Source organism: Lynx canadensis, chromosome C1, assembly GCF_007474595.2.
Source record: "Lynx canadensis isolate LIC74 chromosome C1, mLynCan4.pri.v2, whole genome shotgun sequence".
NCBI lineage: Eukaryota > Metazoa > Chordata > Mammalia > Carnivora > Felidae > Lynx > Lynx canadensis.
This window is the reverse complement of record NC_044310.1, coordinates 42124012-42145755: the sequence shown is the minus strand read 5'-3', so window position 1 is coordinate 42145755 and position 21744 is coordinate 42124012. Positions and strand designations below refer to the sequence as shown.

Here is a 21744-nt window from a genome sequence, read left to right as displayed (position 1 = left end):
TTCTCTGGAGCTCAGTTTCCTCATATGCAGAATGGGGATAATACCTACCCCATAGTGTCACAATGAGGGTCATAGTGAGAACTAAATGAAAACATGTATAAAATCTCTTAGAATAGAATCTGGAACAAAGTTCAACACTGTTTAAACAGTAGCTATTATAACAGAATTATTACTACAACCTCTGTAGCCACTGTGTTCCAGTAATCATCTCCCATTGCCATTCGTTTCTTAGGTCATTCAGGTTGAGGGTGGAAGGTGGGGGATAGGTCTGGGAGGAACATACAGATGAACCAGACGTCATGGCACAGACCTATGAATATTGGTTTGTGCAGCTATACCTAACACATAGTAGATGCTCAGAATGCTTGCTGAACAGAATCAACAAATGTCTTCCCACTAAACTGGAAGCTCTTTAAAGGCAGGGACCATACTTCCTAGCTGTTGTATTACTGGAACCAAGCCCTGGGTGAGGCACACAGTAGGCACTTGGAGATCCCCGAACAAACGAATGAATGAATGAAGAAATAAATAACTGCAGGCAGAAAATCATTAGGGCACAAAGCCGGCTCAGAAAAAAGTGTTGCACAAAGATCGTCACCAGTTTTAGGAAAGGAGTGAACACAGCAAGAGACGTGTCAGCCAAACAACTTGAGGCCTCAATAGCTCAAGGATTTAGGTTCACTGCGCCCCCCCTTCCGGGATACGGGTGAGCGCAGACCTCCGCTGCCCGCCCCCAGGCCCCGCCCCTCCTCTGGCTCACGTGACCGCGGGGCGGGTGTGCAGAACCACCAGGGGAGGGGCGGCCGGCTAAAGTCGGCTGAGCGAGCAGGGGCCATGGCGGGCGTGGTGGACTTCCAGGACGAGGAGCAGGTGAAGTCCTTTCTGGAAAACATGGAGGTGGAGTGCAACTACCAGTGCTACCGCGAGAAGGACCCGAACGGTGAGCGCCTCTGGCGTAGCCTGGGGACACGTGGGGACGCATGGGGGAGGGGAGGGGGCTAGACGGGTCACTAGCAACCTCTGGAAGAGGTCTGGAAGGGGTCCCCGGCCGGGGACTCGTTGGGACGCGATGGGACGATAACGACGTTGTGTGTGTTGGGGAGGAACAGGTTGGGTTTCTCGAGGACCTGCGGGGATCGCAGCGGCGGCATACTTGGAGGGACAGAGCCTGGAGGCCGGGGCGGGTACGAAGAGAAGTGCTTGGGTGCTGGGGGTAGAGCGATGGGGATACATCAATGAACAGATAAAATTCCCTGTCCTTTTGGAGCTTACATTCTAGTGGAGGGAATTGGACAATAAACGTAAGGAAATACATGAAATCGTGTGTTAGAATCTAGTCATTAGTGCAATGGGAAAAAGGGCTGAGGTATAGGGAGTTGAGGAGGGCAATTTTGAATTAAGGGTCAAAGGTAGTCATTGAGAAAGTTATATTTGAACTAAGCCTTGAAGGTCTGTGAGATCAATGCTAGGCAGAGGTAACATCTAGTGAAGAAAAGGCCCTGAGGCATGAATGTGCCCCTTGTGTTCTGGGAACATTGAGTTGACTTGAGTGTGTGGGTGGATATTGGTGTACAAAAGAGGTCACCCAGAGCAGCCTGGTGTGGGCTCACCCACCAGGTGAGTGGTTTATAAAGGGGGGAAAAAATGACACTAGTCTTACCTTCTTTTTTTTTTTTTTTTAATATTTTTTCATGTTTATTTTTGAGAGAGAGAGAGACAGAGACAGAGTACAAGCAGGGAAGGGGCAGAGAGAGAGGGAGACACAGAATCTGAAGCAGGCTCCAGGCTCTGAGCTGTCAGCACAGAGCCCAACGTGGAGCTCACACTCATAAACCGCAAGATCATGACCTGAGCTGAAGTCGGATGCTTAACCGACTGAGCCATCCAGGCACCCCACTAGTCTTATCTTCTAATAGCTTGCAGTCTGGTTTCCAGAATATGATATAGCCATTTCTTGAAGCTAACCAACTAACCAGAGTTGCTCTGCAGTATGATGGCTTAATAAGAACCCAGGGTGGTTCTTTGAGGGCTCACCTGTGTCCTAAGAGGAGTTGGAGTCACTGAGGAGCAGGATTGTCGGGAAAGACTTCTGGGGGGAGGTCAGGAGGAGCAGGCAACTGTTGATAATGGAGGAGAGGGTGGGAGAATAGAATGCTGTCTTCTGGAAGGTTGAAGCGAGACTGTAGTGTAGTTAAATAAGATTGAAGAGTGAGGTGTGTCAGGCCTTGAATGCCAGGGTAAGGCATTTAGACTATTCTGTAGGCAGTGAAGAGCCGTACATGTTTTTGAGGAGAGAGTTCATGGTAATGTACTCTGGAGAGTATACTAAGCATTGGAATGGGGAAGGGTGGGCATACAAGGACTGGCTGCAGCACTTTAGAAGTAGAGCCTGAGAGGAGGCAATAGTGACTATACCTACTGTCTTTTGAAGTCATCATGATCTCTTACCAGGATAACTAAAATAGCCTTCTAACCTCTCTGTTTGCATGCTCGTTCCCTTAAAATCTGTTATCTACCTTCAAACTGATAGTTAAAATTTCATTTTGTTCTAATAAATGCTGTCTTATTAGATTTTTAAATAACAAAACAACATGTTGGTTGTCACCATTACTGGAGTATACCCCCTCATGCATCTTGTTCTTCTATATTCATCTGGGCATATACAAACATATACCGGAATGACATACATACATACATACATACATTTATTTATTTATTTATTTATTTATTTATTTATTTATTTATTTATTTATATTTACTTATTTTTGAGAGAGAGACAGAGCATGAGCAGGGGGAGGGGCAGAGACAGAGGGAGACACAGAATCGAAACAGGGCCCAAGGCTCCCAGCTGTCAGCGCCAAGTCTGATGTTGGGCTTGAACTCACTAACCATGAGATCATGACCCAAGCTGAAGTCGGATGCTTAACTGACTGAGCCACCCAGGTGCCCCCTGGAATAACCTTTTAAAAATGCAAATTGAATCATATCACTACTCTTCTTAATTTTTTTTTAATATCCATTTATTTTTGAGAGAGAGAGTGCGCACGTGCACAAGTAGGGGAGGGGCAGAGAGTGAGGGAGACAGAATCCATAGCAGGCTCTAGGCTCTGAGCTGTCAGTACAGAGCCTGACGTGGGGCTCGAACCTATGAACTGTGAGATCGTGACCTGAGCCGAAGTTGGACATTCAACCGACTTGAGCCACCCAGGGGCCTCTATCACTACCCTTCCTAAAACCCTCCAGTGATTTGCCATTGACCTGGAATAAAATCCTAACTCCTTCCTGTGTTCCACAATGCCCTGCTATCTCGTCCCTGTCTTTCTCTCTTCATTTCCTACCCCTTTTCTCCTCGATCCAGCCACATAATACCTTATTTGTACCAAGCTTATTCCCTCTTTGGGGTCTTTTAATTTATTGTTTCTTGTGCCTGGGACTTTCTGCCCCCTTCCTGTTTTATTGTCTTTAAATCATTAGTTCATTCTTGTTATTCACATTTCAGCTCAGACATTAAAGTCCTTACTAGGTCCTCCCTGATTGCCCAGTCTTGTAACTATTCCGGCAGTTTGCACAACAAACTATCTTACCCTGTTTTATTTCAATCACATAACATTTGTTACTGTTTAAATGTGTCTTAAAAAATATAAATGCATCTTGCTCACCTACCTACTTATTTTTTTCCCTCGTCTAGAATGTAATTTTTAGGAGGGGAAGTGACTGTATGCCCACCATCTATAACAGTGTGTGGTACATGGTCACACATAGAAGCTCAAATATTTGTTGAAGGAAAATTAATGACATGAGTGTCATTTGGAATGAACAAGGGATGGGGGGAGAGATGTTAAGAAGATACTCACTGGGATTAGAGACTGCTAAAAAGGGAGAGTCTGTTTCCAACTTCTTTAGTAGCTACCATTTCTACTCAGTCTTTGGGCTTCTCATTCTCAGCCTGGCTGAGGAATATAGTCAGGGAAACACCACTTTCTTGCTACTACAGAGACTAGCCCACAGACCCTTTTGGTTTTTGGTGTTTTATTGCTGAACTTCCCGGGAAGTTCCAAAGGTAGCAAAGTTTCAGTCATGAAAGGCAGTGGATCTTTGGCCCTGGCTAAAAGGGAGCAGAAGGGCTCCACCAGAATGGCTGGTGACTGGTGGAGCCAGAATAGTGGCCACTGTCTCCCCAGACTGTACATTGCTCAGCCCTGGCTAAGGACAGACAATGCCAATTGTAGAATGGCTGAGCACCACCTGCATTCTTTGTGGTGAGGTCACCTTGCTACACCTCAGGAGGACAGAAAGAAGCTGGTCCTCAATAAAAGACACATTCTGGCCTGCCACACCTCAGCCCTCCCCACTGCTGAGCAGCAACCCCTGACATGAAGAACAGCTCTTGCCTTCTCCTCACAGGATGCTATCGGTTGGTGGACTATTTGGAAGGGATCCAGAAGAATTTTGAGGAGGCTGCCAAGGTATTGAAGTTCAACTGTGAAGAGAACAAACACAGTGATAGCTGCTATAAACTGGGGGCTTATTATGTGACCGGAAAAGGTAAGGTGGTGCCTGCTTTCTTTGGTCATTGTCATTGATGGTAGTACTGGCATGACATCCTGAGCGTCATGCTCAGGACCTCAGGGTCCTCACTGGCCAGGCTGTGGGCAAGCACATTGTGGGAAGATTTGGAGAGAGTTCAAGGGGGAAGAACATAGCCTTTCAAGTTAGGCAGACCTTAGGGAATATTATTAGCAAGAAGTGGGACCTTGACCCATTCACTCTAACTCTGCCTCAGTTATATCACCTGTAAAATGGAGAAAAAATAGTACTTGCTATTAAGTAATATTAAATAAGTATAATAAGATAATGCAGGTAAAGACATCAGCATGTGCCTGCCACAGAGGAAAGGACCAATTATTAATTCTCTGCCATCTGTCTTTTCTCCTCATTCCCTAATTGCAGTTATCACTATAGTAGTGAGTAGTGTTTAAATTATCTACTGCTAAATAAGAAATTATTCCAACAAAGTTATTATTTCACATGGTTTCTATAGGTCAGGAATTTGGGATCTGCTTAGCTATATGCCTCAGGATCTCTAATGAGGTTGCAGTTAAGACATTAGCCAGGGAGTTGGGGCTAGAGTCATTTGAAGGCTTGACTGGAGCTAGAGTTTTCAATTCTGAGATGGCTCACTCACATGGCTGTTAGGAAAGCCTTCTGTTCCTTTCTAGCTCTTATCAGGAGACCTCCATTCTTTGTGACAGGGATCTGTCTGTGGGCTGCTTATGTGTCATTTTGACATGGCATCTTGCTTTCCTCCATAGTGAGTGATCCAAAAGAGAGTGGGATGTTACTTTATTGAGCACACTTTTACTGTCTTTAGTGAGAGAATGAATTAAGTATGGACCAGTAGAGGGAGGGAAGAAGGACTCTAATACCTGTTACACCTGGGAGAGCTTGAGAAGCATCTTCAGAAGACACGGTGTCTTTTATGACCTACCCTTGGAGGTCACATGTTTTTCATTTCTATCACATTCTGTTTGTTAGAAGTGAATCAGTCCAGTCCACACTAATAGGAGAGAACTAACATCCAGGCTTTTGAAGGAAAGAATAGCAAAGAATTTATGGGCATATTTTAAAAACACCACAAATAGAGAATATGACCTTTGACAGGCAACTGTTTTTTTGAGGATTGTATGATTCATTGATCTCTTGTTCCCAGGGCCCAGCCAAGCCTGGTTAGAAAGATATTCAGTGAAAGTTTGATGAAGAGGGTGTCTTTTTAATTCTCTGGAGTTGTGTGAACTATTTCTGCTTTCACATGGGACGTGGGGCCTGTGGTAGTCACTATTTTGAAGAAAGTTTAGCATCAGCAGGAATATCAGCTTCCCTTGATGGAGCAGAGAGGCATTTTTTTGACCTAATAATTCTCCTAGTGTCCTTCCTAAGGAAATAACTGGAAATGCAAGTAAAAGTTATGTGAAAAGATACCCTAGTATTATTTATCTGGCAAAATTTTATTTTCATTAACTTACAGTTTACAGGTAATACACAATTTCATTAAAATAATGATTAAAAAAAAAAACCCTAAAACCTGTGTGCCAACAGTAGCAGCTTAGTTAAATAAATAATGTTACCTCCATTGGATGGAATGTTAATTAGCCCATTAAAAAATAATGTTTCGGGGCGCCTGGGTGGCGCAGTCGGTTGGGCGTCCGACTTCAGCCAGGTCACGGTCTCGCGGTCCGTGGGTTCGAGCCCCGCGTCGGGCTCCGGGCTGATGGCTCGGAGCCTGGAGCCTGTTTCCGATTCTGTGTCTCCCTCTCTCTCTGCCCCTCCCCCGTTCATGCTCTGTCTCTCTCTGTCCCAAAAATAAATAAACATTGAAAAAAAAAATAAAAAATAATGTTTCTTTTTTTTTTTTTTTTTAATTTTTTTTTTTTTCAACGTTTATTTATCTTTGGGACAGAGAGAGACAGAGCATGAACGGGGGAGGGGCAGAGAGAGAGGGAGACACAGAATCGGAAACAGGCTCCAGGCTCCGAGCCATCAGCCCGGAGCCCGACGCGGGGCTCGAACCCACGGACCGCGAGACCGTGACCTGGCTGAAGTCGGACGCCCAACCGACTGCGCCACCCAGGCGCCCCATAATGTTTCTTTTTTTAATGTTTGTTTATTTTTGAGAGAGTGCAAATGGGGGAGGAACAGAGAGAGGGAGACAGAGGATCCGAAGGGGGTTCTGTGCTGACAGGCTGATAGCAGCAAGCTTGATGTGGGGCTCAAACTCACAAACTGCAAGATCATGACCTGAGCTGAGGTTGGACGTTCACCCGATTTAAGTAATCTCCACACCCAACATGAGGCTCAAACTCAAAACCCTGAGATTAAGGGTTACATGCTCTACCAACTGAGCCAGCCAGGCATTTTCCCCCACCCCCTTTAATGTTAAGTAATCTTTTTACCGTTTTTTACTATATTTTTCACAAGGACTTTGAATTTCTTATTGAATTAGAGAAAACAAAAGAGGCCCTGAAATTGTTCTCTTATTAGACAAATTGATGTGATTAATGATTGTATATTGACATTTTTTTCTTTTAGATATTACTTTATTGAGCACACTTTTACTGTCTTTAGTGAGAGAATAAATTAAGTATGGACCAGTAGAGGGAGGGAAGGAGGACTCTAATACCTGTTACACCTGGGAGAGCTTGAGAAGCATCTTCAGAGAGATATGTAAAATACTATAGAGGGTCAGTGCTGGGAGTGAGTGTTCAGTGTTGACACAGGGGGTGCTGTCACAGAAGAGGCAGCATTCAAACTGGTCCTTGAAGGACAGAGTGTGGTTTGTTTGGTGGAGGTGGTAATAAGAGTTATTTCAGGCAAAGAGAAGGTATGTGGGTGTGAAAGAACACAGAGTGTTTAGAGATCAGTACTTAATCCTGTTAAATTTCTCTGGATGTTCAAACCAAAGTGGTCATGGAAGATCCTGTTAGCTGATCTTTGCTACTCAAGCCATTTTGGATTGCTCTTTAGCAGACCTTGGGCCCTGCCATGTTTAAAAGCCAAAACTGTTGACTCCCCCTGCCTAGTTCTGAGCCAAAGAATTTTCCAGTCTTTTTGCTTTTGCTTTTGCTTTTTGCTAAAAAATCACCCCATGTCCTTTCTTGACACGGACAGGTTAATAACTCTTTTACCAAGGATAGCTTGGGGCAAGGGAAAGAGTGGGAGGCCAAAGAACCCACTTTTAGACAGTGTAGCATCTGGCAAGGCATTTTCTTTCTCTGAGTAGCAATTTCTTTGTTGACAAAATTAGAGTAAGAAGGTCCACTCATACCTTCTTCATAGGATTTTTCTGAGCATCAAATGAGAATAGATGTGACTGCTTTGTTAAATTGTAAAACATTTTATCAACGTGAACAGGTCTGGTTGTGCTGCAGAAGTTACTCTGGATTGCACACTTAGAGTGTGCACATCCAAGGAATACGTTGGCCAAATGTTTTCATATAGGAAATCAACTTTGAACTATTCTTGTGAAACAATCTATGTGTCCTATGAAAAGAAGTAGAAGTTAACTCTGACACATATGTCTTTGAGGAAATATTATGCAGCCAATAAAACAGATATTAAGAAGGGTTTCTAATGGGGCACGAAGAAGGTTCATGATTACAAATGTAAAAAGACCAAATTGGGGCGCCTGGCTGGCTCAGTCAGTAGAGCGTGGGACTCTTGATCTCAGGGTTGTGAGTTTGAGCCCCATGTTGGGCACAGAGATTACTTAAAAAAAAAAAAAAAAAAAGCAAACTACATAAAAAACTACATAGTGCTAGGAGGAAATACACCAAAAATTAAGTAATGATGGTCTCTAGGTGGTGGTAACAATAGATGACTTTTGTTTCCCTTCTGTTTAAGAGTCTTCAATTTCCTCTTCTAAAAAGTGGGATTGCTTTAGAGGAGGACATGAAAGCTCAGATAAGTTGATGACAATTGCAAATGAATCTTTTTTATCTAAAAAATTTATGGGGGCGCCTGGGTGGCGCAGTCGGTTAAGCGTCCGACTTCAGCCAGGTCACGATCTCGCGGTCCGTGAGTTCGAGCCCCGCGTCGGGCTCTGGGCTGATGGCTCAGAGCCTGGAGCCTGTTTCCAATTCTGTGTCTCCCTCTCTCTCTGCTCCTCCCCCGTTCATGCTTTGTCTCTCTGTGTCCCAAAAATAAATAAAAATGTTGAAAAAAAAATTTAAAAAATTTATGTATGTATGTATGTATGTATGTATTTATGTATTTATTTATGAGGGAGCATGAGTTGGGGAGAGGGGCAGAGGAAGAGAGAGAGCAAATCTTAAGCAGGCTCCACAGTCAGCGCAGAGCCTGATGTGGGGCTCAATCCCATGACCTTGGGATCATGATCTGAGCTGAAATTGAGTCTGATGCTCAACTGACTGAGCACCCAGGCACCCCGCAAACAGATCTTTTATCTCTAATCTAGATTGCTTTTGTGAGCTTCAGACCACACATACCTGATTTTTTATTAGACCTATCTACTTAGAATTATCATAGGCATGTCAAACTTAACAAATCAGGGGCACCTGGGTGGCTCAGTTGGTTAAGGGTCTGACTTTGGCTCAGGTCATGATCTCACAGCTTGTGAGTTCAAGCCCTGTGTCAGGCTCTGTGTGGACAGCTCAGAGCCTGGAGCCTGCTTCGGATTCTGTGTCTCGCTCTCTCTCTGCCTCTCCCCCACTTGCACTCTGTCTCTCTTTTTCTCTCAAAAATAAATAAACATTGAAAAAAAATTTTTTTTAACTTAAATCAGATATGGAATTCTTAATTGTTTTTTCTCACCCCAATTTATTATGCCCATTATCTTCCACCTTAGCAAGTGGATCTCTCTCTAGTAGTAGCTAATAGCCAGTGTATCTCCAAAATATGTCTCAAATCTGCCCTCTCTCCCTCTCCTGCATCATTCTTAGCCAAGCTACCTTCCTCTCCTGCTTGAATTACAGTTAGGAGATTAATGCAGGTCTCTAATCCTCTTTCCATAAGGAACTAAAATGAACTTTAAAAAAAAAGTTTATTTTATGATAGCATGAGCAAGGGAGGAGCAGAGAAAGAGAGGGAGAGAGAGAATCCCAAACAAGCAGGCTCCACACTCAGCATGGAGCCCGAAGTGGGGCTTCATCTCACGACTGTGAGATCATGACCTGAGCCGAAATCAAGCATATGACATTTAACCAACTGAGCCACCCAGGCACCCCTAAAATGAACTTGTAAAAATATAAACCACGGACACTGTCTTGGGCTGAGCTGTGGTGGATGTTTTTGAGGGCAGCCAACCCATAGCCTGTGCTTTCTGTGGAAGCCTGAGTCGGCCTTTGTAGCTTTCTCCCTCTGTGTCACAACCCAGTCTTCCAATGACACTGCAGTTCACCAGCTGCCCACCTTAACAGATTCAAGAACAAGGGGAAAGACAGTATAAAAATGAGGTGGTGTCAAGTAGAAGTTAATGTGGACCTGAGGAAAGCTAAGAAGGAAGACTGGATGCTGAAAAGGAGAAACGTAAGCTAATTTCCTAATAAATCTACTTCTCCACAACAACCAGGGCAGTGTAAGTTGATCTGTTAATAGCATTGTCAAAAGCATAAATAGCAACAATTTGGAAAGCCACCTCCAGGCTACTCAAGCTGCTAAGAAACTGCTTTCTGGGGAAAAGCAGCCCCCATAGAGAACATCATCTGGCTTGGTTTCATTCCAAAATTTGTGTCCTTTTTGGACAGAATTGTTTGTAGTCCCATTCAGTTGAATCTGCTTGAGCTCTCACTAACATTGCTTCTAGAATATCAGAACAGACCAAGGCTGTGGTAGATAGAGGTGCTGTCCCAGCATTCATTTCTCCATTGACATCTTCCCATGCTCGCATCAGTGAACAAGCTGTATGAGCTCTAGGAAACATTGTACGCAATAGTTCAGTTTTCTGAGATTTGGTTTTCAAGTATGGTACATTTGACCCACTGTTGGCCCTTCTTGCAGTTTCTGATATGTCGTCTGTAGCATGTGGTTACTTAGGTAATCTTATCTGGACGCTTCCAAATTTTTGTTACAGAAAGGATCCTGTACTCCTGTAGATGCTGTTAAGCAACTTCTTCCTATTTTAGTTCTTCTCCTGCATTATGGTGATCCAGAAGTATTGGCAGATACCTGCTGGACCATTTCTTACCAGACTGGTGGTCCAAATGAGCAGATAAAAGTGGTTGTTGAAAGGGGAGTTGTGCCCCAACTTGTAATGCTTCTAAGAGCTCCTAAATTGTCAATTGTGACTTCTGTGCTAAGAGCCATAGGAAGTATTGTCACTGGGACAGATGAACCGACTCATGTTGTAATAGAAGTGGGAGCACTTGCCATCTTCCCCAGCCTGATAATGAGCCCCAAAACTAATACTCAGAAGGAAGCAGTGTGGACAGTGTGAAACATCACAGCTGGTTGCCGGCACCAGACATAGCAAGTTGCGAATCATGGGTTAATCCCATTTCTCACTGGCATTCTAAGGAAAACTTTAAAACACAAAAGGAAGCTGTATGGGCTGTGACCAACTATTCAACTGGTGGGCCAGTTGAATAGATTATAAATCTTATTCATTGTGGTATAATAGAACCATTGATGAACCTCTTAACTGTGGAAGATGCTGGGGTTATTCTGAACGCTATTTCAAATATCTTTCAGGCTGCTAAGAAACTAGGTGAAACTGAGAAACTTAGCATAATGATTGAAGAAAGTGGAGGTTTGGACAAAATTGAAGCTCCACAAAACCATGAGTTTTATACAAAGCTTCATTGCACTCAACTGAGAAGTATTTCTCTGTAGAAGAAGAGGGGGAAAAATGTGCCAGAAATTACCTCCAAATGCTATACATTCTCAATTCAGGATTGCAGATCTGGAACCTTTAACTTTTAGATTGTACAGCTGAGGCAGAAAGTTGTTTGTTGTGTACTATGTTTGCTATACGTTTGTCTTACTGTTTCTCTACTAAGAAGTCTTTTTATTTTTTATTTATTTTTACTTTTTATGTTATTTTAAAGAGAGAGAGTGCTCTCATAAGTGGGGAAGAGGAAGAGAGAGAGAGAGGGAAAGAGAATCCCAAGCAGGCTCCATGCTCAGTGCAGAGCCTGATGCAGGGCTCAATCCCATGACCCTGGGATCACGACCTGAGCCAAATTCCAGAGTTGGCTGCTGAACTGACTGAGCCACCCAGGTGCCCCAAAAACTCTTTTTAATTTTTTAATTTTACTTTATTTTTATGTTAGAGAAAGAGAGAATACAAGCTTGGGAGAGGATCAGAAATAGAGAGCGAGTGCCTAGGTGGCTCAGTCAGTTACGCATCTGACTTCGGCTCAGGATCAGATCACAAACTGATCTCTCAGTTTGTGGGTTCGAGCCCCGCATCGGGCTCTGTGCTGGAAGCTCGGAGCCTGGAGCCTGCTTCAGATTCTGTGTCTCCCTCTCTCTCTGCCCTTCCCCTGCTCACACTCTGACTCTCTCTCTCAAAAATAAATAAACATTAAAAAAAAATTTTTTTTTTTTAATTTTTTTTTTTCAACGTTTATTTATTTTTGGGACAGAGAGAGACAGAGCATGAACGGGGGAGGGGCAGAGAGAGAGGGAGACACAGAATCGGAAACAGGCTCCAGGCTCTGAGCCACCAGCCCAGAGCCCGACGCGGGGCTCGAACTCACAGACCGCGAGATCGTGACCTGGCTGAAGTCGGATGCTTAACCGACTGCGCCATCCAGGCGCCCCTAAAAAAAAAATTTTAAAAAGAAGTAGAGAGAGAGAGAGAATCTTAAGCAGACTCCTTGCTCAGTGCGGATCCCAACATGGAGCAAGATCTCACAATCGTGAGAACATGACCTGAGCCGAAATCAAGAGTCACATGTTTAACCAACTGAGCCACCCAGGTGCGCCCCAAGAATTCTTTTTTTTTTTTTTAATTTTTTTAAATGTTTATTTATTTTTTAGATCGAGGGAGACAGAGCGCAAGTGGGGGAGGGGCAAAGAAAGAGGGAGACACAGAATCTGAAACAGGCTCCAGGCTCTGAGCTGTCAGCACGGAGCCCGACGCGGGGCTCGAACCCACGGACTGCGAGATCATGACCTGAGCCGAAGTCGGACGCTTAACCGACTGAGCCACCCAAGTGCCCCCCCCAAGAATTCTTTTTAAATGTGGTTTGCTATTATAGCATTTTTTACACTACAGTTATACTTGAACAGTTCCAAGTTATGTATACCGTCTGAAGCTTCTCTTCTCAATAGGTTTCTTATTTCTGTGTGGAATTTTGTATCTTGCAGTATCCTGTAAATGAAGATTAAATTCCACCCTTTTCTTTAGTTAAAAAGAAAAAAAAAGAATATAAACCATAGATTGGATAAAATGTATGAAAAACAGGCAGTGTAGTGCTGTGATCCTCAAGAAAAGGGAAACATAAAATGTGAGCCCCGTCCATGGTTACTTTTTCTGCCTGGAAGTTCTTTCCAGACTATCACAGAGATGGAAGCCAAAGAGAGCATGACAATTTTGCTGAACTGATGAGGCAGAAGTCAGAATTTCTGGTGAATAAAGCAGTTGGAATTTGAGGGACAGAATGCTAGAGAAGAAAGAAGCTATACTGAGAAGGCACTCCAGAAATCCATATAGGAGTACTTTTAGGTCTTTGGCCTAATGTTAAGCAGCACATGCATAGAGGGAGACTGAGAGACCTTCATTGAAAAGCTACTGGGGAGCTGTGAACTGAGAAGAGGTTCCAGAGGTTTCACAGTAATGGGAGTGGTTTGAATTCCAACCAGCCCGAGTGGAGAGACATTGAACACTACATTCAACTGAGATTGCCCTAGTAGCAAGACTGTTCTATAATCTGCTCTAACAAAACTTACAAACAAGTGCCATAGGGATTTTGGCTACCAGAACAAAAGTTCAACAACCTTCAAAGGAATATAGCAAAATCCAGATTGAACAAAGTATCATGTACAGTGTTTAGCATAAAATAAGAAATTGCTAAACAGAAAAAAAGCAGTCAACAGAAACACCTAGATATGACAGAGATGTTGAAATTAACAGTTAAATATTTTAAAACAGGTGTAATAGGGGCGCCTGGGTGGCTCAGTCGGTTAAGCATCCAACTTCGGCTCAGGTCATGATCTCACGGTCCATGAGTTCGAGCCCCGCATCGGGCTCTGTGCTGACAGCTCAGAGCCTGGAGCCTGCTTCGGATTCTGTGTCTTCCTCTCTCTGACCCTCCCCTGTTCATGCTCTGTCTCTGTCTCAAAAATAAATAAACATTAAAAAAAAATTTAAAACAGGTGTAATAAATATTTTTAAAAGTTAAAATAAAATATGGGCATAATGAGTGAATAGATAGGAAATCACATTAGAGAAATTAACACTTGAACCAAATGAAATCCTACAGTAGAAAAACATAATATTTGAAATGAGAAGTTACTTGACAGGCTTAATAGCAAAATAGACAATTTGAAAGATTGGTGAACTTGAATATAGGATTATAGATATTACCCAAAATGAAGTGATGAGAAAAAAAAAAGAGCCTCAACCTGTAGGGGTCAGTATCCTTCAACCTAACACATGTATATCAGCGTCCCAGAAAGAAAACAGATTGGGGCAAAATATGTATATATTTGAAGAAATAACAGCAGAAAAATTTCCAAATTTGATGAAAAGTATCAGTCTGCTGATCCATGGCACTCACTGAACCCAAGGAGGATAACCAATGAAATTATACCTAGACACATTATTACCAATTTGGTGAAAAACGAAGATAAAGAGAAAATCTTAAAAGCCATCAGAGAAGGGCACCCGGGTGGCTCAGTCAGTTGGGTGTCCAACTCTTGATTTCAGCTCAGGCCATGATGGGTCATGGGATCAAGCCACATGTTGGGAACTCTCTCTCTCTCTCTCTCTCTCTCTGTCCCTCTCTCTCTCTCTCTGCCTCTCCCCTGCTTGTCTCCCCATGTGGACTCTATCAAAAATTTTTTTTTTAATTTTTAAAAATTAAAAAAAAAAAGGCAATCAGAGAAAGACTTTGAAGGGAATAGTGGTGAGAACAACTCCTGACTTTTCATCAGAAGCAACATAAGCCAGAAGACAAAACAACATCTTTAAGGGATGAAAGAAAAAAACTATCCAACATGAATTCTACTTTAGCAAAAATGTCTTTAAAAATGAAGATGGGGGGGCGCCTGGGTGGCTCAGTCGGTTAAGTGGCCGACTTCGGCTCAAGTCATGATCTCGCGGTCTGTGAGTTCGAGCCCCACGTCGGGCTCTGTGCTGACAGCTCAGAGCCTGGAGCCTGTTTCAGATTCTGTGTCTCCCTCTCTCTGACCCTCCCCCATTCATGCTCTGTCTCTCTCTGTGTCAAAAATAAATAAACGTTAAAAAAAGAATTAAAAAAAAAAATGAAGATGGGGGCACCTAGTGGCTCAGTCGGTTAAGCGTCCAACTCTTGATTTCAGCTCAGGTCATAATCTCATGGTTCATGAGATCGAGCCCATGTCCAGCTCTGCACTGACATCATGGAGCCTGCTTGGGATTCTCTCTCTCCCTCTCTCTGTCTCTGCCCCTCCCCCACTCTTGCATATGTACTCTTTCTCAAAGTAAATAAACATTAAAAAAATAAAAATGAAGTTGAAATAAATTCATTTTCAGATAGACAAAAGCTCATGGAATGAATCATTAGCAGACCTGCACCACAAAAAATGTTAAAGTTGTTTGGATTGAAAGCAAATGATAGCAGATGGAAACTAAGATCCATACATAAGAATAAAGCACATTAGAATATGTATGCAGATATGAGACTTTTTTCCTCATTTCTTAATATCTCTAAAAGACTGTTTAAAGCAAAAATAATGGCAGTGTATTGTGAGGTTTATATATAGAAGTAAAATTAAAAAGTATACGTAGAAGTAAGACAGTAGCAATAATACAAAGGATAGAACTGTGGTAAATGAATAAAAATGTATTTTAAGATTCTTACATTATATGTGAAGTGGTATAATATTTGTGGTAGATTGTGATAAATTAATGTTATATGTTCACTAGATAAGTCACTGAAGAGGGAAATATAACTAAAAAACCAGTGATAAGAATGACATGGATTATTAGAAATACACAATTCAAGGCTCAGCTGGCTAAGCATTCAACTTCAGCTCAGGTCATGATCTCATGGTTCGTGGGTTCGAGCCCCGCATCGAAATGTGCTGATAGCTCAGAGGCTGGAGCCTGCTTCATATTCTGTGTCTCCCTCTCTCTCTCTGTCCTGCCCCCACTCATTCTCTCTCTCTCTCTCAAAAAATGAATAAACATTAAAAAAAATTCAAAGAAATACACGATTCAAGGCACCTGGCTGGCTGGGTTAGTGGAGAGTGTGACTCTTTATTTAAAAAAAAATTTTTTTTTTAACATTTATTTATTTTTGAGACAGAGAGAGAACATGAACAGGGGAGGGTCAGAGAAAGAGGGAGACACAGAATCTGAAACAGGCTCCAGGCTCTGAGTTGTCAGCATGGAGCCCGACGCGGGGCTCGAACCCACAGACCGCGAGATCATGACCTGAGCCGAAGCCGGACGCTTAACCGGCTGAGCCACCCAGGCACCCCGAGTGTGACTCTTGATCTCAGGGTTATGGGTTTGAGCTCCACGTTGAATGTAAAGATTACTTAAAAGTGAAATAAAATCTTTAAAAAAAGAAATACACGATTCCAAAGAATGCAAGAAAGGAGAAAAAACAAAAAGCATTTGGGACAAATGGGAAATAAGTAAGATTATAGATTTTAACCCAGCTATAATCAACAATTGCATTAAATGTAAGTAAACACTCCAGTAAAAGGCATAGATTGTTAGGCTGTGTATAAAAGCAAGACCTATATCCTATTTAAATATAAGGTGGCACAAATACACTCTCAGAACTGAAAGAACTCAGGGGAAATAGAATCTATGTATGAGTTTTTCTGGAAAAATCTATTTGATAACCAATAAAGAAGTTAATCAAAAGAAACAATTCAGGAATGGAGAAACTCTAATGAAAAGACTGGTGATGAGTGGAATCCATTTAGAATGACTATTGGGCTTATTAGGTTACTGAATAGAATGTAAATAATATAAACCTTTAGAGCATAGAAACACCACAATGTTTCCCAGACACTTATTATGTGCCAGGCTCTTTGTAAAAACGCATTTAAGCTTCTAACATATGAAGTAGGTACTGTTTTCCTTATTTTACAGGTGAGGAAAATGGAGGCTTATAGAGGTTAAGTAACTTGCCTAATGTCACACAGCCAGCAAGGAATGGAGCCAGGACTGGAGCCTAGGTTTTCTGGCTACAGAGCCCAGGCTTCTGTTAACCACTGTGCTATGCTGTCTTCCTAAATTAAAATAATAGAGAAGTAACAAAAAGTAGAGGGCGGGGGAGGAAAGATGGAAGGAAATGTGAGACACCAGTATCCTCACCTTTTATAGTTGTGAGTTAGTACTTCTTAGATTTAGTTAAGGGGCACCTGGGTGGCTCAGTTGGTTAAGCATCCGACTCTTGATTTCAACTCAGGTCATGATCTCATGGTTCATGTGACTGAGCCCCACATCAGGTTCTGTGCTGATAGCACGAAGCCTGCTTGGGATTCTGTCTCTCTCTGCCCCTCCTGTGCTCTCACACATGCGAAATAAATAAATAAATAAATAAATAAATAAATAAATAAATAAATAAATAAATAAATAAACTTTAAAAAATAAAATTAGCATATACAATCCAATTTTTCAAAGTACATACGTCTATCTAGCTGTCCATTCAGCCAGCCAGCATGTAATCTGAATATATACTACAAAGCTAACTGGAATGGTATTCTCTTAATGATAATGATGGTTATTTTTAGGTGGTAGATTTGGAGTGATTTCTTTAAAAAATAATGTTAAAAGATAGTGTTTGTATTTTTTGAGAATGAGTGATAGTACATAGGGATTTGAAATTTTCCATTAAAAAGAAAAATCTAAAAACTAAAGAGAAAATTGAGCCCTGTCACCACCATTGCTTAAAATCACCCATTAGCAGTTTCCCATAATTTCTAAGATAAAGTACAGGATCCTTAATAAGATGCGTCAGACCTGTGATCTGACCCTTACCTGTCTCTACAGCCTTTTTTCCCTAGCGATTTCTGGGTTCTAGACATATGAGCTTTTTTTCTCTTTGTATCCTATTCCTCGTGCTTAGAACAATTCTTACTCCATTTTTTTTTCCTTCTTTTTTTCCCCATTATATCTCAAATATCACTTCTTTGGGGAGACTTTCCTTGATCTTAACCTGGTCTAGGTCAGAGCCATGATACATTCTCATAGCATCCTGGACTTTTCTTCCAAATGCTTGTCACACTTAAAATCATACATTAGGTTGTGTGGTTGTTAAATATCTGTTTCATTAGATTATAAGGGTAGGGACTGTGTCTGTTTATTCCAGAACCTAGAACAGTAGTTGGCAAATAATATGTATTCAATATACATTTAATGAACATTTAACAAAGCGCTTATAAGATCACATGTTCTCCCTATAATCCCATGAGGTAGTTCTTATAGTCCCCACCTTTCACCTCCTTTAGGGGTGGTCTGCCTCATAAGATATCATTTGAACAAAAGATTCCAAGGCTGGAAAGTCTTTGTGCTATATACCAGGCCACCTTCCTTTCATGCTGCCTTAGCTCAAAATGTATGAACTTTATTCAGGAATTAGTCTCTAACTTTGGCCTCAGACATGCAGGTTCTGCCCTGGTTGGGTTTATTTTTTTCTTCCCTTTCCTTCCTCCCAGGTGGACTGACCCAGGACCTGAAAGCTGCCTCCAGCTGCTTTCTGATGGCGTGTGAGAAGCCTGGAAGGAAGTCTGTGGAGGCATGTCACAACGTTGGTCTCTTGGCACATGATGGACAGGTCAATGAAGATGGCCAGCCTGATCTGGAGAAGGCCAGAGACTACTACACAAGGGCCTGTGAAGGCAGCTATGCCTCCAGCTGCTTCAATCTCAGTGCCATGTTCCTGCAGGGTGCCCCTGGCTTTCCCAAGGACATGGGCCTGGCATGTAAATACTCAATGAAAGCCTGTGACTTGGGCCATGTCTGGGCCTGTGCCAATGCCAGCCGCATGTACAGGCTGGGGGATGGTGTAGATAAAGATGAGGCAAAGGCCGAGGTGCTAAAAAACCGGGCCCGGCAGCTGCACAAAGAACAGCAGAAAAATGTCCAGCCTTTGACATTTGGGTAGTGTGGCCCATGCTTCTAAGTAACACACAGCTTGAGGCTGGCACCTCCTATGTCTTACATAGCCCTTGAAGGTCAACCTGCTGGAGCAGGAAGACTTGGGACTTAATGTCAGTAGCTCTGGTTACATAGACCCATTACCCCAGAGTGTCACCTACTAGGTTGTAGCCTGAAATGTTTATTTCAGTCAGTATTCTTTCATCTGTTGTGTTCTGTGAAGACACACACATTTATGGGATTTTATGTCTCAGAGTCTGTGCTCTGTGAAAAAAGGCAAACTAGAGAGCAGTAGAGACTGGGCGGGGGGTGGAGAGGGGAGACAAAGAGCAGGAGGACTCAGCAGCCACAGTGCCTGAAGGAATCAGACCTTATTATTATCATTATTATTATTTTAGTTGGGAGGGCTTGAAAATCAGAGTCTTGACTTACATAATAGAGGGCTTAAGGAGCTAAGAACAGTTAAATAGTCACGACTTCCACCCTCTGACTTATGTAATCATTGGTGTGGGCTTCCTTTTTGCCTTTAGAGTCAGAGCTTCAATAAATTCTTAGAGATTGAGAGGGATGTGCAGCATAAAAGTTAAAGGTCATTATGCTTCAGGATTGCCAAAGAGGATGAAATATAAGCTGTGCTTTAGCGGAGGCATCCACAGTTGAAAATTAGCATCCCCAGTCCACTCACCTGGCATTGCTCATCATGCTGAAGGACAGATTATTCCCAAGGCAACTTCACCTAGGGATTTGTAAGCAAAGGTTTTGTGACACATTTTGTCCCTCAGAACTGGATCTTTTTAACTGTCTCTGTGAATAAACTATTGTGATTGATTAGTAGTTTGTGTTACTAGTTTCTCTCCAGATTCTGGGTAGGGTAGAGATGTTCTTTGTGGTGGTTGTGCTTTTTCTTTTAAGGTAAACCTTTGCCTTTTCTATTATCTTCCTAACCCGTCACTAGGGGGCAAGCTTGTCATTTTCCTGCAATAACAGGACTGGTCTGTCACCACCTACTGTTTCTGAGCTTCCAGTTTTGCAGCTGTTCTACAAGGAAGGCCTGCAATGTAGATGAAGGTTTGTAAGCTCGGCCTGCCAGTTTCTCAAGTTGATGGAGGAAAGGGACTTTCCCAGGAGCAGATAAGTTTTAAAAAGTGAGTTTATTTTTAAAATGTGAAGTAGTTTTTGTTTGGTTTAAAATAAACTCTGTAAGCCAACAAGCATATGAAAAGATGCTCAACATCGCTAATTATTAGGGAAATGCAAATCAAAACCAGAATGAGATAATTATCCCACACTTGTCAGGACGGCTGTTCTATTAAAAAAAGGGGGGTGCTCCCTGTGTGGCTCAGTCGGTTGAGTGTCCGACTTCGGCTCAGGTCATGATCTCACGGTCTGTGAGTTCGAGCCCTACGTTGGGCTCTGTGCTGACAGCTCAGAGCCTGGAGCCTGCTTCGGATTCTGTGTCTCCCTCTCTCTCTGCCCCTCCCCCACTCATGCTCTATCTCTCTCTCTTTGTCAAAAATAAATAAACATTAAAAAATAATATAATAAAAAACAAACATTTTCAAGGATATGGAGAAATTGGAACCCTTACACATTGTTGGTGGGAATGTAAAATGATATAGCCACTTCAGAAAACAATATAGTGGGGGGTGGGGGGAGGAAAACAATATAGTGGTTCCTCAAAAAATTAAACATAGAATGGCCATATCATCTAACAGTTCCATTTCTGGGTGCACCTATGTTCATAGCAACATTTACAGTTGCCACAAAGCAGAAGCAAACTCAGATGTTTATCAGTGAGTGAGTGGATACACAAAATGTGGTGTATACATACAATGGAATATCACTCAGCCTTAAAAGGAAGGAAAATCTGACCCATGCTACATGGATGAACCTAAAAGACAGGCTACATGAAATAGCCATCACAAAAAGACATACTGTGTAATTTCATTTACATGAGGTATCTAGATCTACTCAGAGAGAGAGTAGAATGGTGGTTGGCACAGGCTGGGGGAAGGGGAAAATGGGAAGTTATTTAATGGTTACAGAGTTTGAATTTTGCAAGATGAAATAGTTCTGGAGATTACTTGCACAAAAATGCGAAGTAGTTAACACCACTGAACTATACATTTAAAAATGATTAAGATGGTAAATTTTATGTGCATTTACCACAATAAAAAAATGTAAACATTTAATTTTTTTTAATGCAAGGTTTGAAGTTTTCGGTTATAAAAGCGGTATGTTTTCATAAAATGCATTTTGGAACATGGCAGAGGAAACAATTACCCATCACTATCCTTTACAACCTACTAGCATTCTTTGGCCCAATAGTGTTGTCATTTAATTACTTTTTAAAGAATTACATCTGGGGCGCCTGGGTGGCGCAGTCGGTTAAGCATCCGACTTCAGCCAGGTCACGATCTCGCGGTCCGTGAGTTCGAGCCCCGCGTCAGGCTCTGGGCTGATGGCTCAGAGCCTGGAGCCTGTTTCCCATTCTGTGTCTCCCTCTCTCTCTGCCCCTCCCCCGTTCATGCTCTGTCTCTCTCTGTCCCAAAAATAAATAAACGTTGAAAAAAAAAAAAAAAAAAAAAAAGAATTACATCTTTCCAATTAAATTATTGGTATTGTAATTTTGAAGAGTTAATTTGATTTTTGGTAGCAGATGTACTGGGTTATTTTTTTATGGACCAGTTCCTGCCTGGGACCTAAGGTGCCTGCCTTCCTTGGATCACATAGTGAGATGGGGCTGAAAGCAAGAGAGTAAGCATTAACAGTTTCAAAATGTATGCTTCACAAAAGTTATTAAAATGTAAAGAGTAAGAATTTACTGCGCAGAAAGGTCCCAAGGCCATTTCATACCCAAGTCGCTCTGGGAAGGAATGGATTGATAAAAGCCAGCATGGTTGAGTTTCTCACTTTTGTGCAACGTTTGAGGCAAGGTTTGAAAATGGGTTTCCAGACTCTGTTCA

At 42.3% G+C, this 21744-nt stretch overlaps 1 protein-coding gene across 1 annotated transcript; it reads left to right on the top strand.

Annotated features, from left to right (window-relative positions):
• Positions 1–778: 778 nt before the first annotated feature.
• On the top strand, positions 779–19612 carry LOC115521826 (cytochrome c oxidase assembly factor 7). Its single transcript, XM_030327278.1, has 3 exons — positions 779–940; positions 4405–4545; positions 18337–19612. The coding sequence occupies exons 1-3, from the start codon at positions 835–837 to the stop codon at positions 18783–18785; spliced, it is 696 nt and encodes a 231-aa protein (XP_030183138.1). The 5' UTR covers positions 779–834; the 3' UTR covers positions 18786–19612.
• Positions 19613–21744: the final 2132 nt, after the last annotated feature.

Excerpts from the sequence above, each read along its gene's own strand:
- LOC115521826 (XM_030327278.1), top strand. The coding sequence starts at position 835 with ATGGCGGGCGTGGTGGACTTCCAGGACGAGGAGCAGGTGAAGTCCTTT. Across the intron at positions 941-4,404 it reads CCGCGAGAAGGACCCGAACG|GATGCTATCGGTTGGTGGAC; the intron begins GTGAGCGCCTCT and ends TTCTCCTCACAG. Across the intron at positions 4,546-18,336 it reads TTATTATGTGACCGGAAAAG|GTGGACTGACCCAGGACCTG; the intron begins GTAAGGTGGTGC and ends CCTTCCTCCCAG.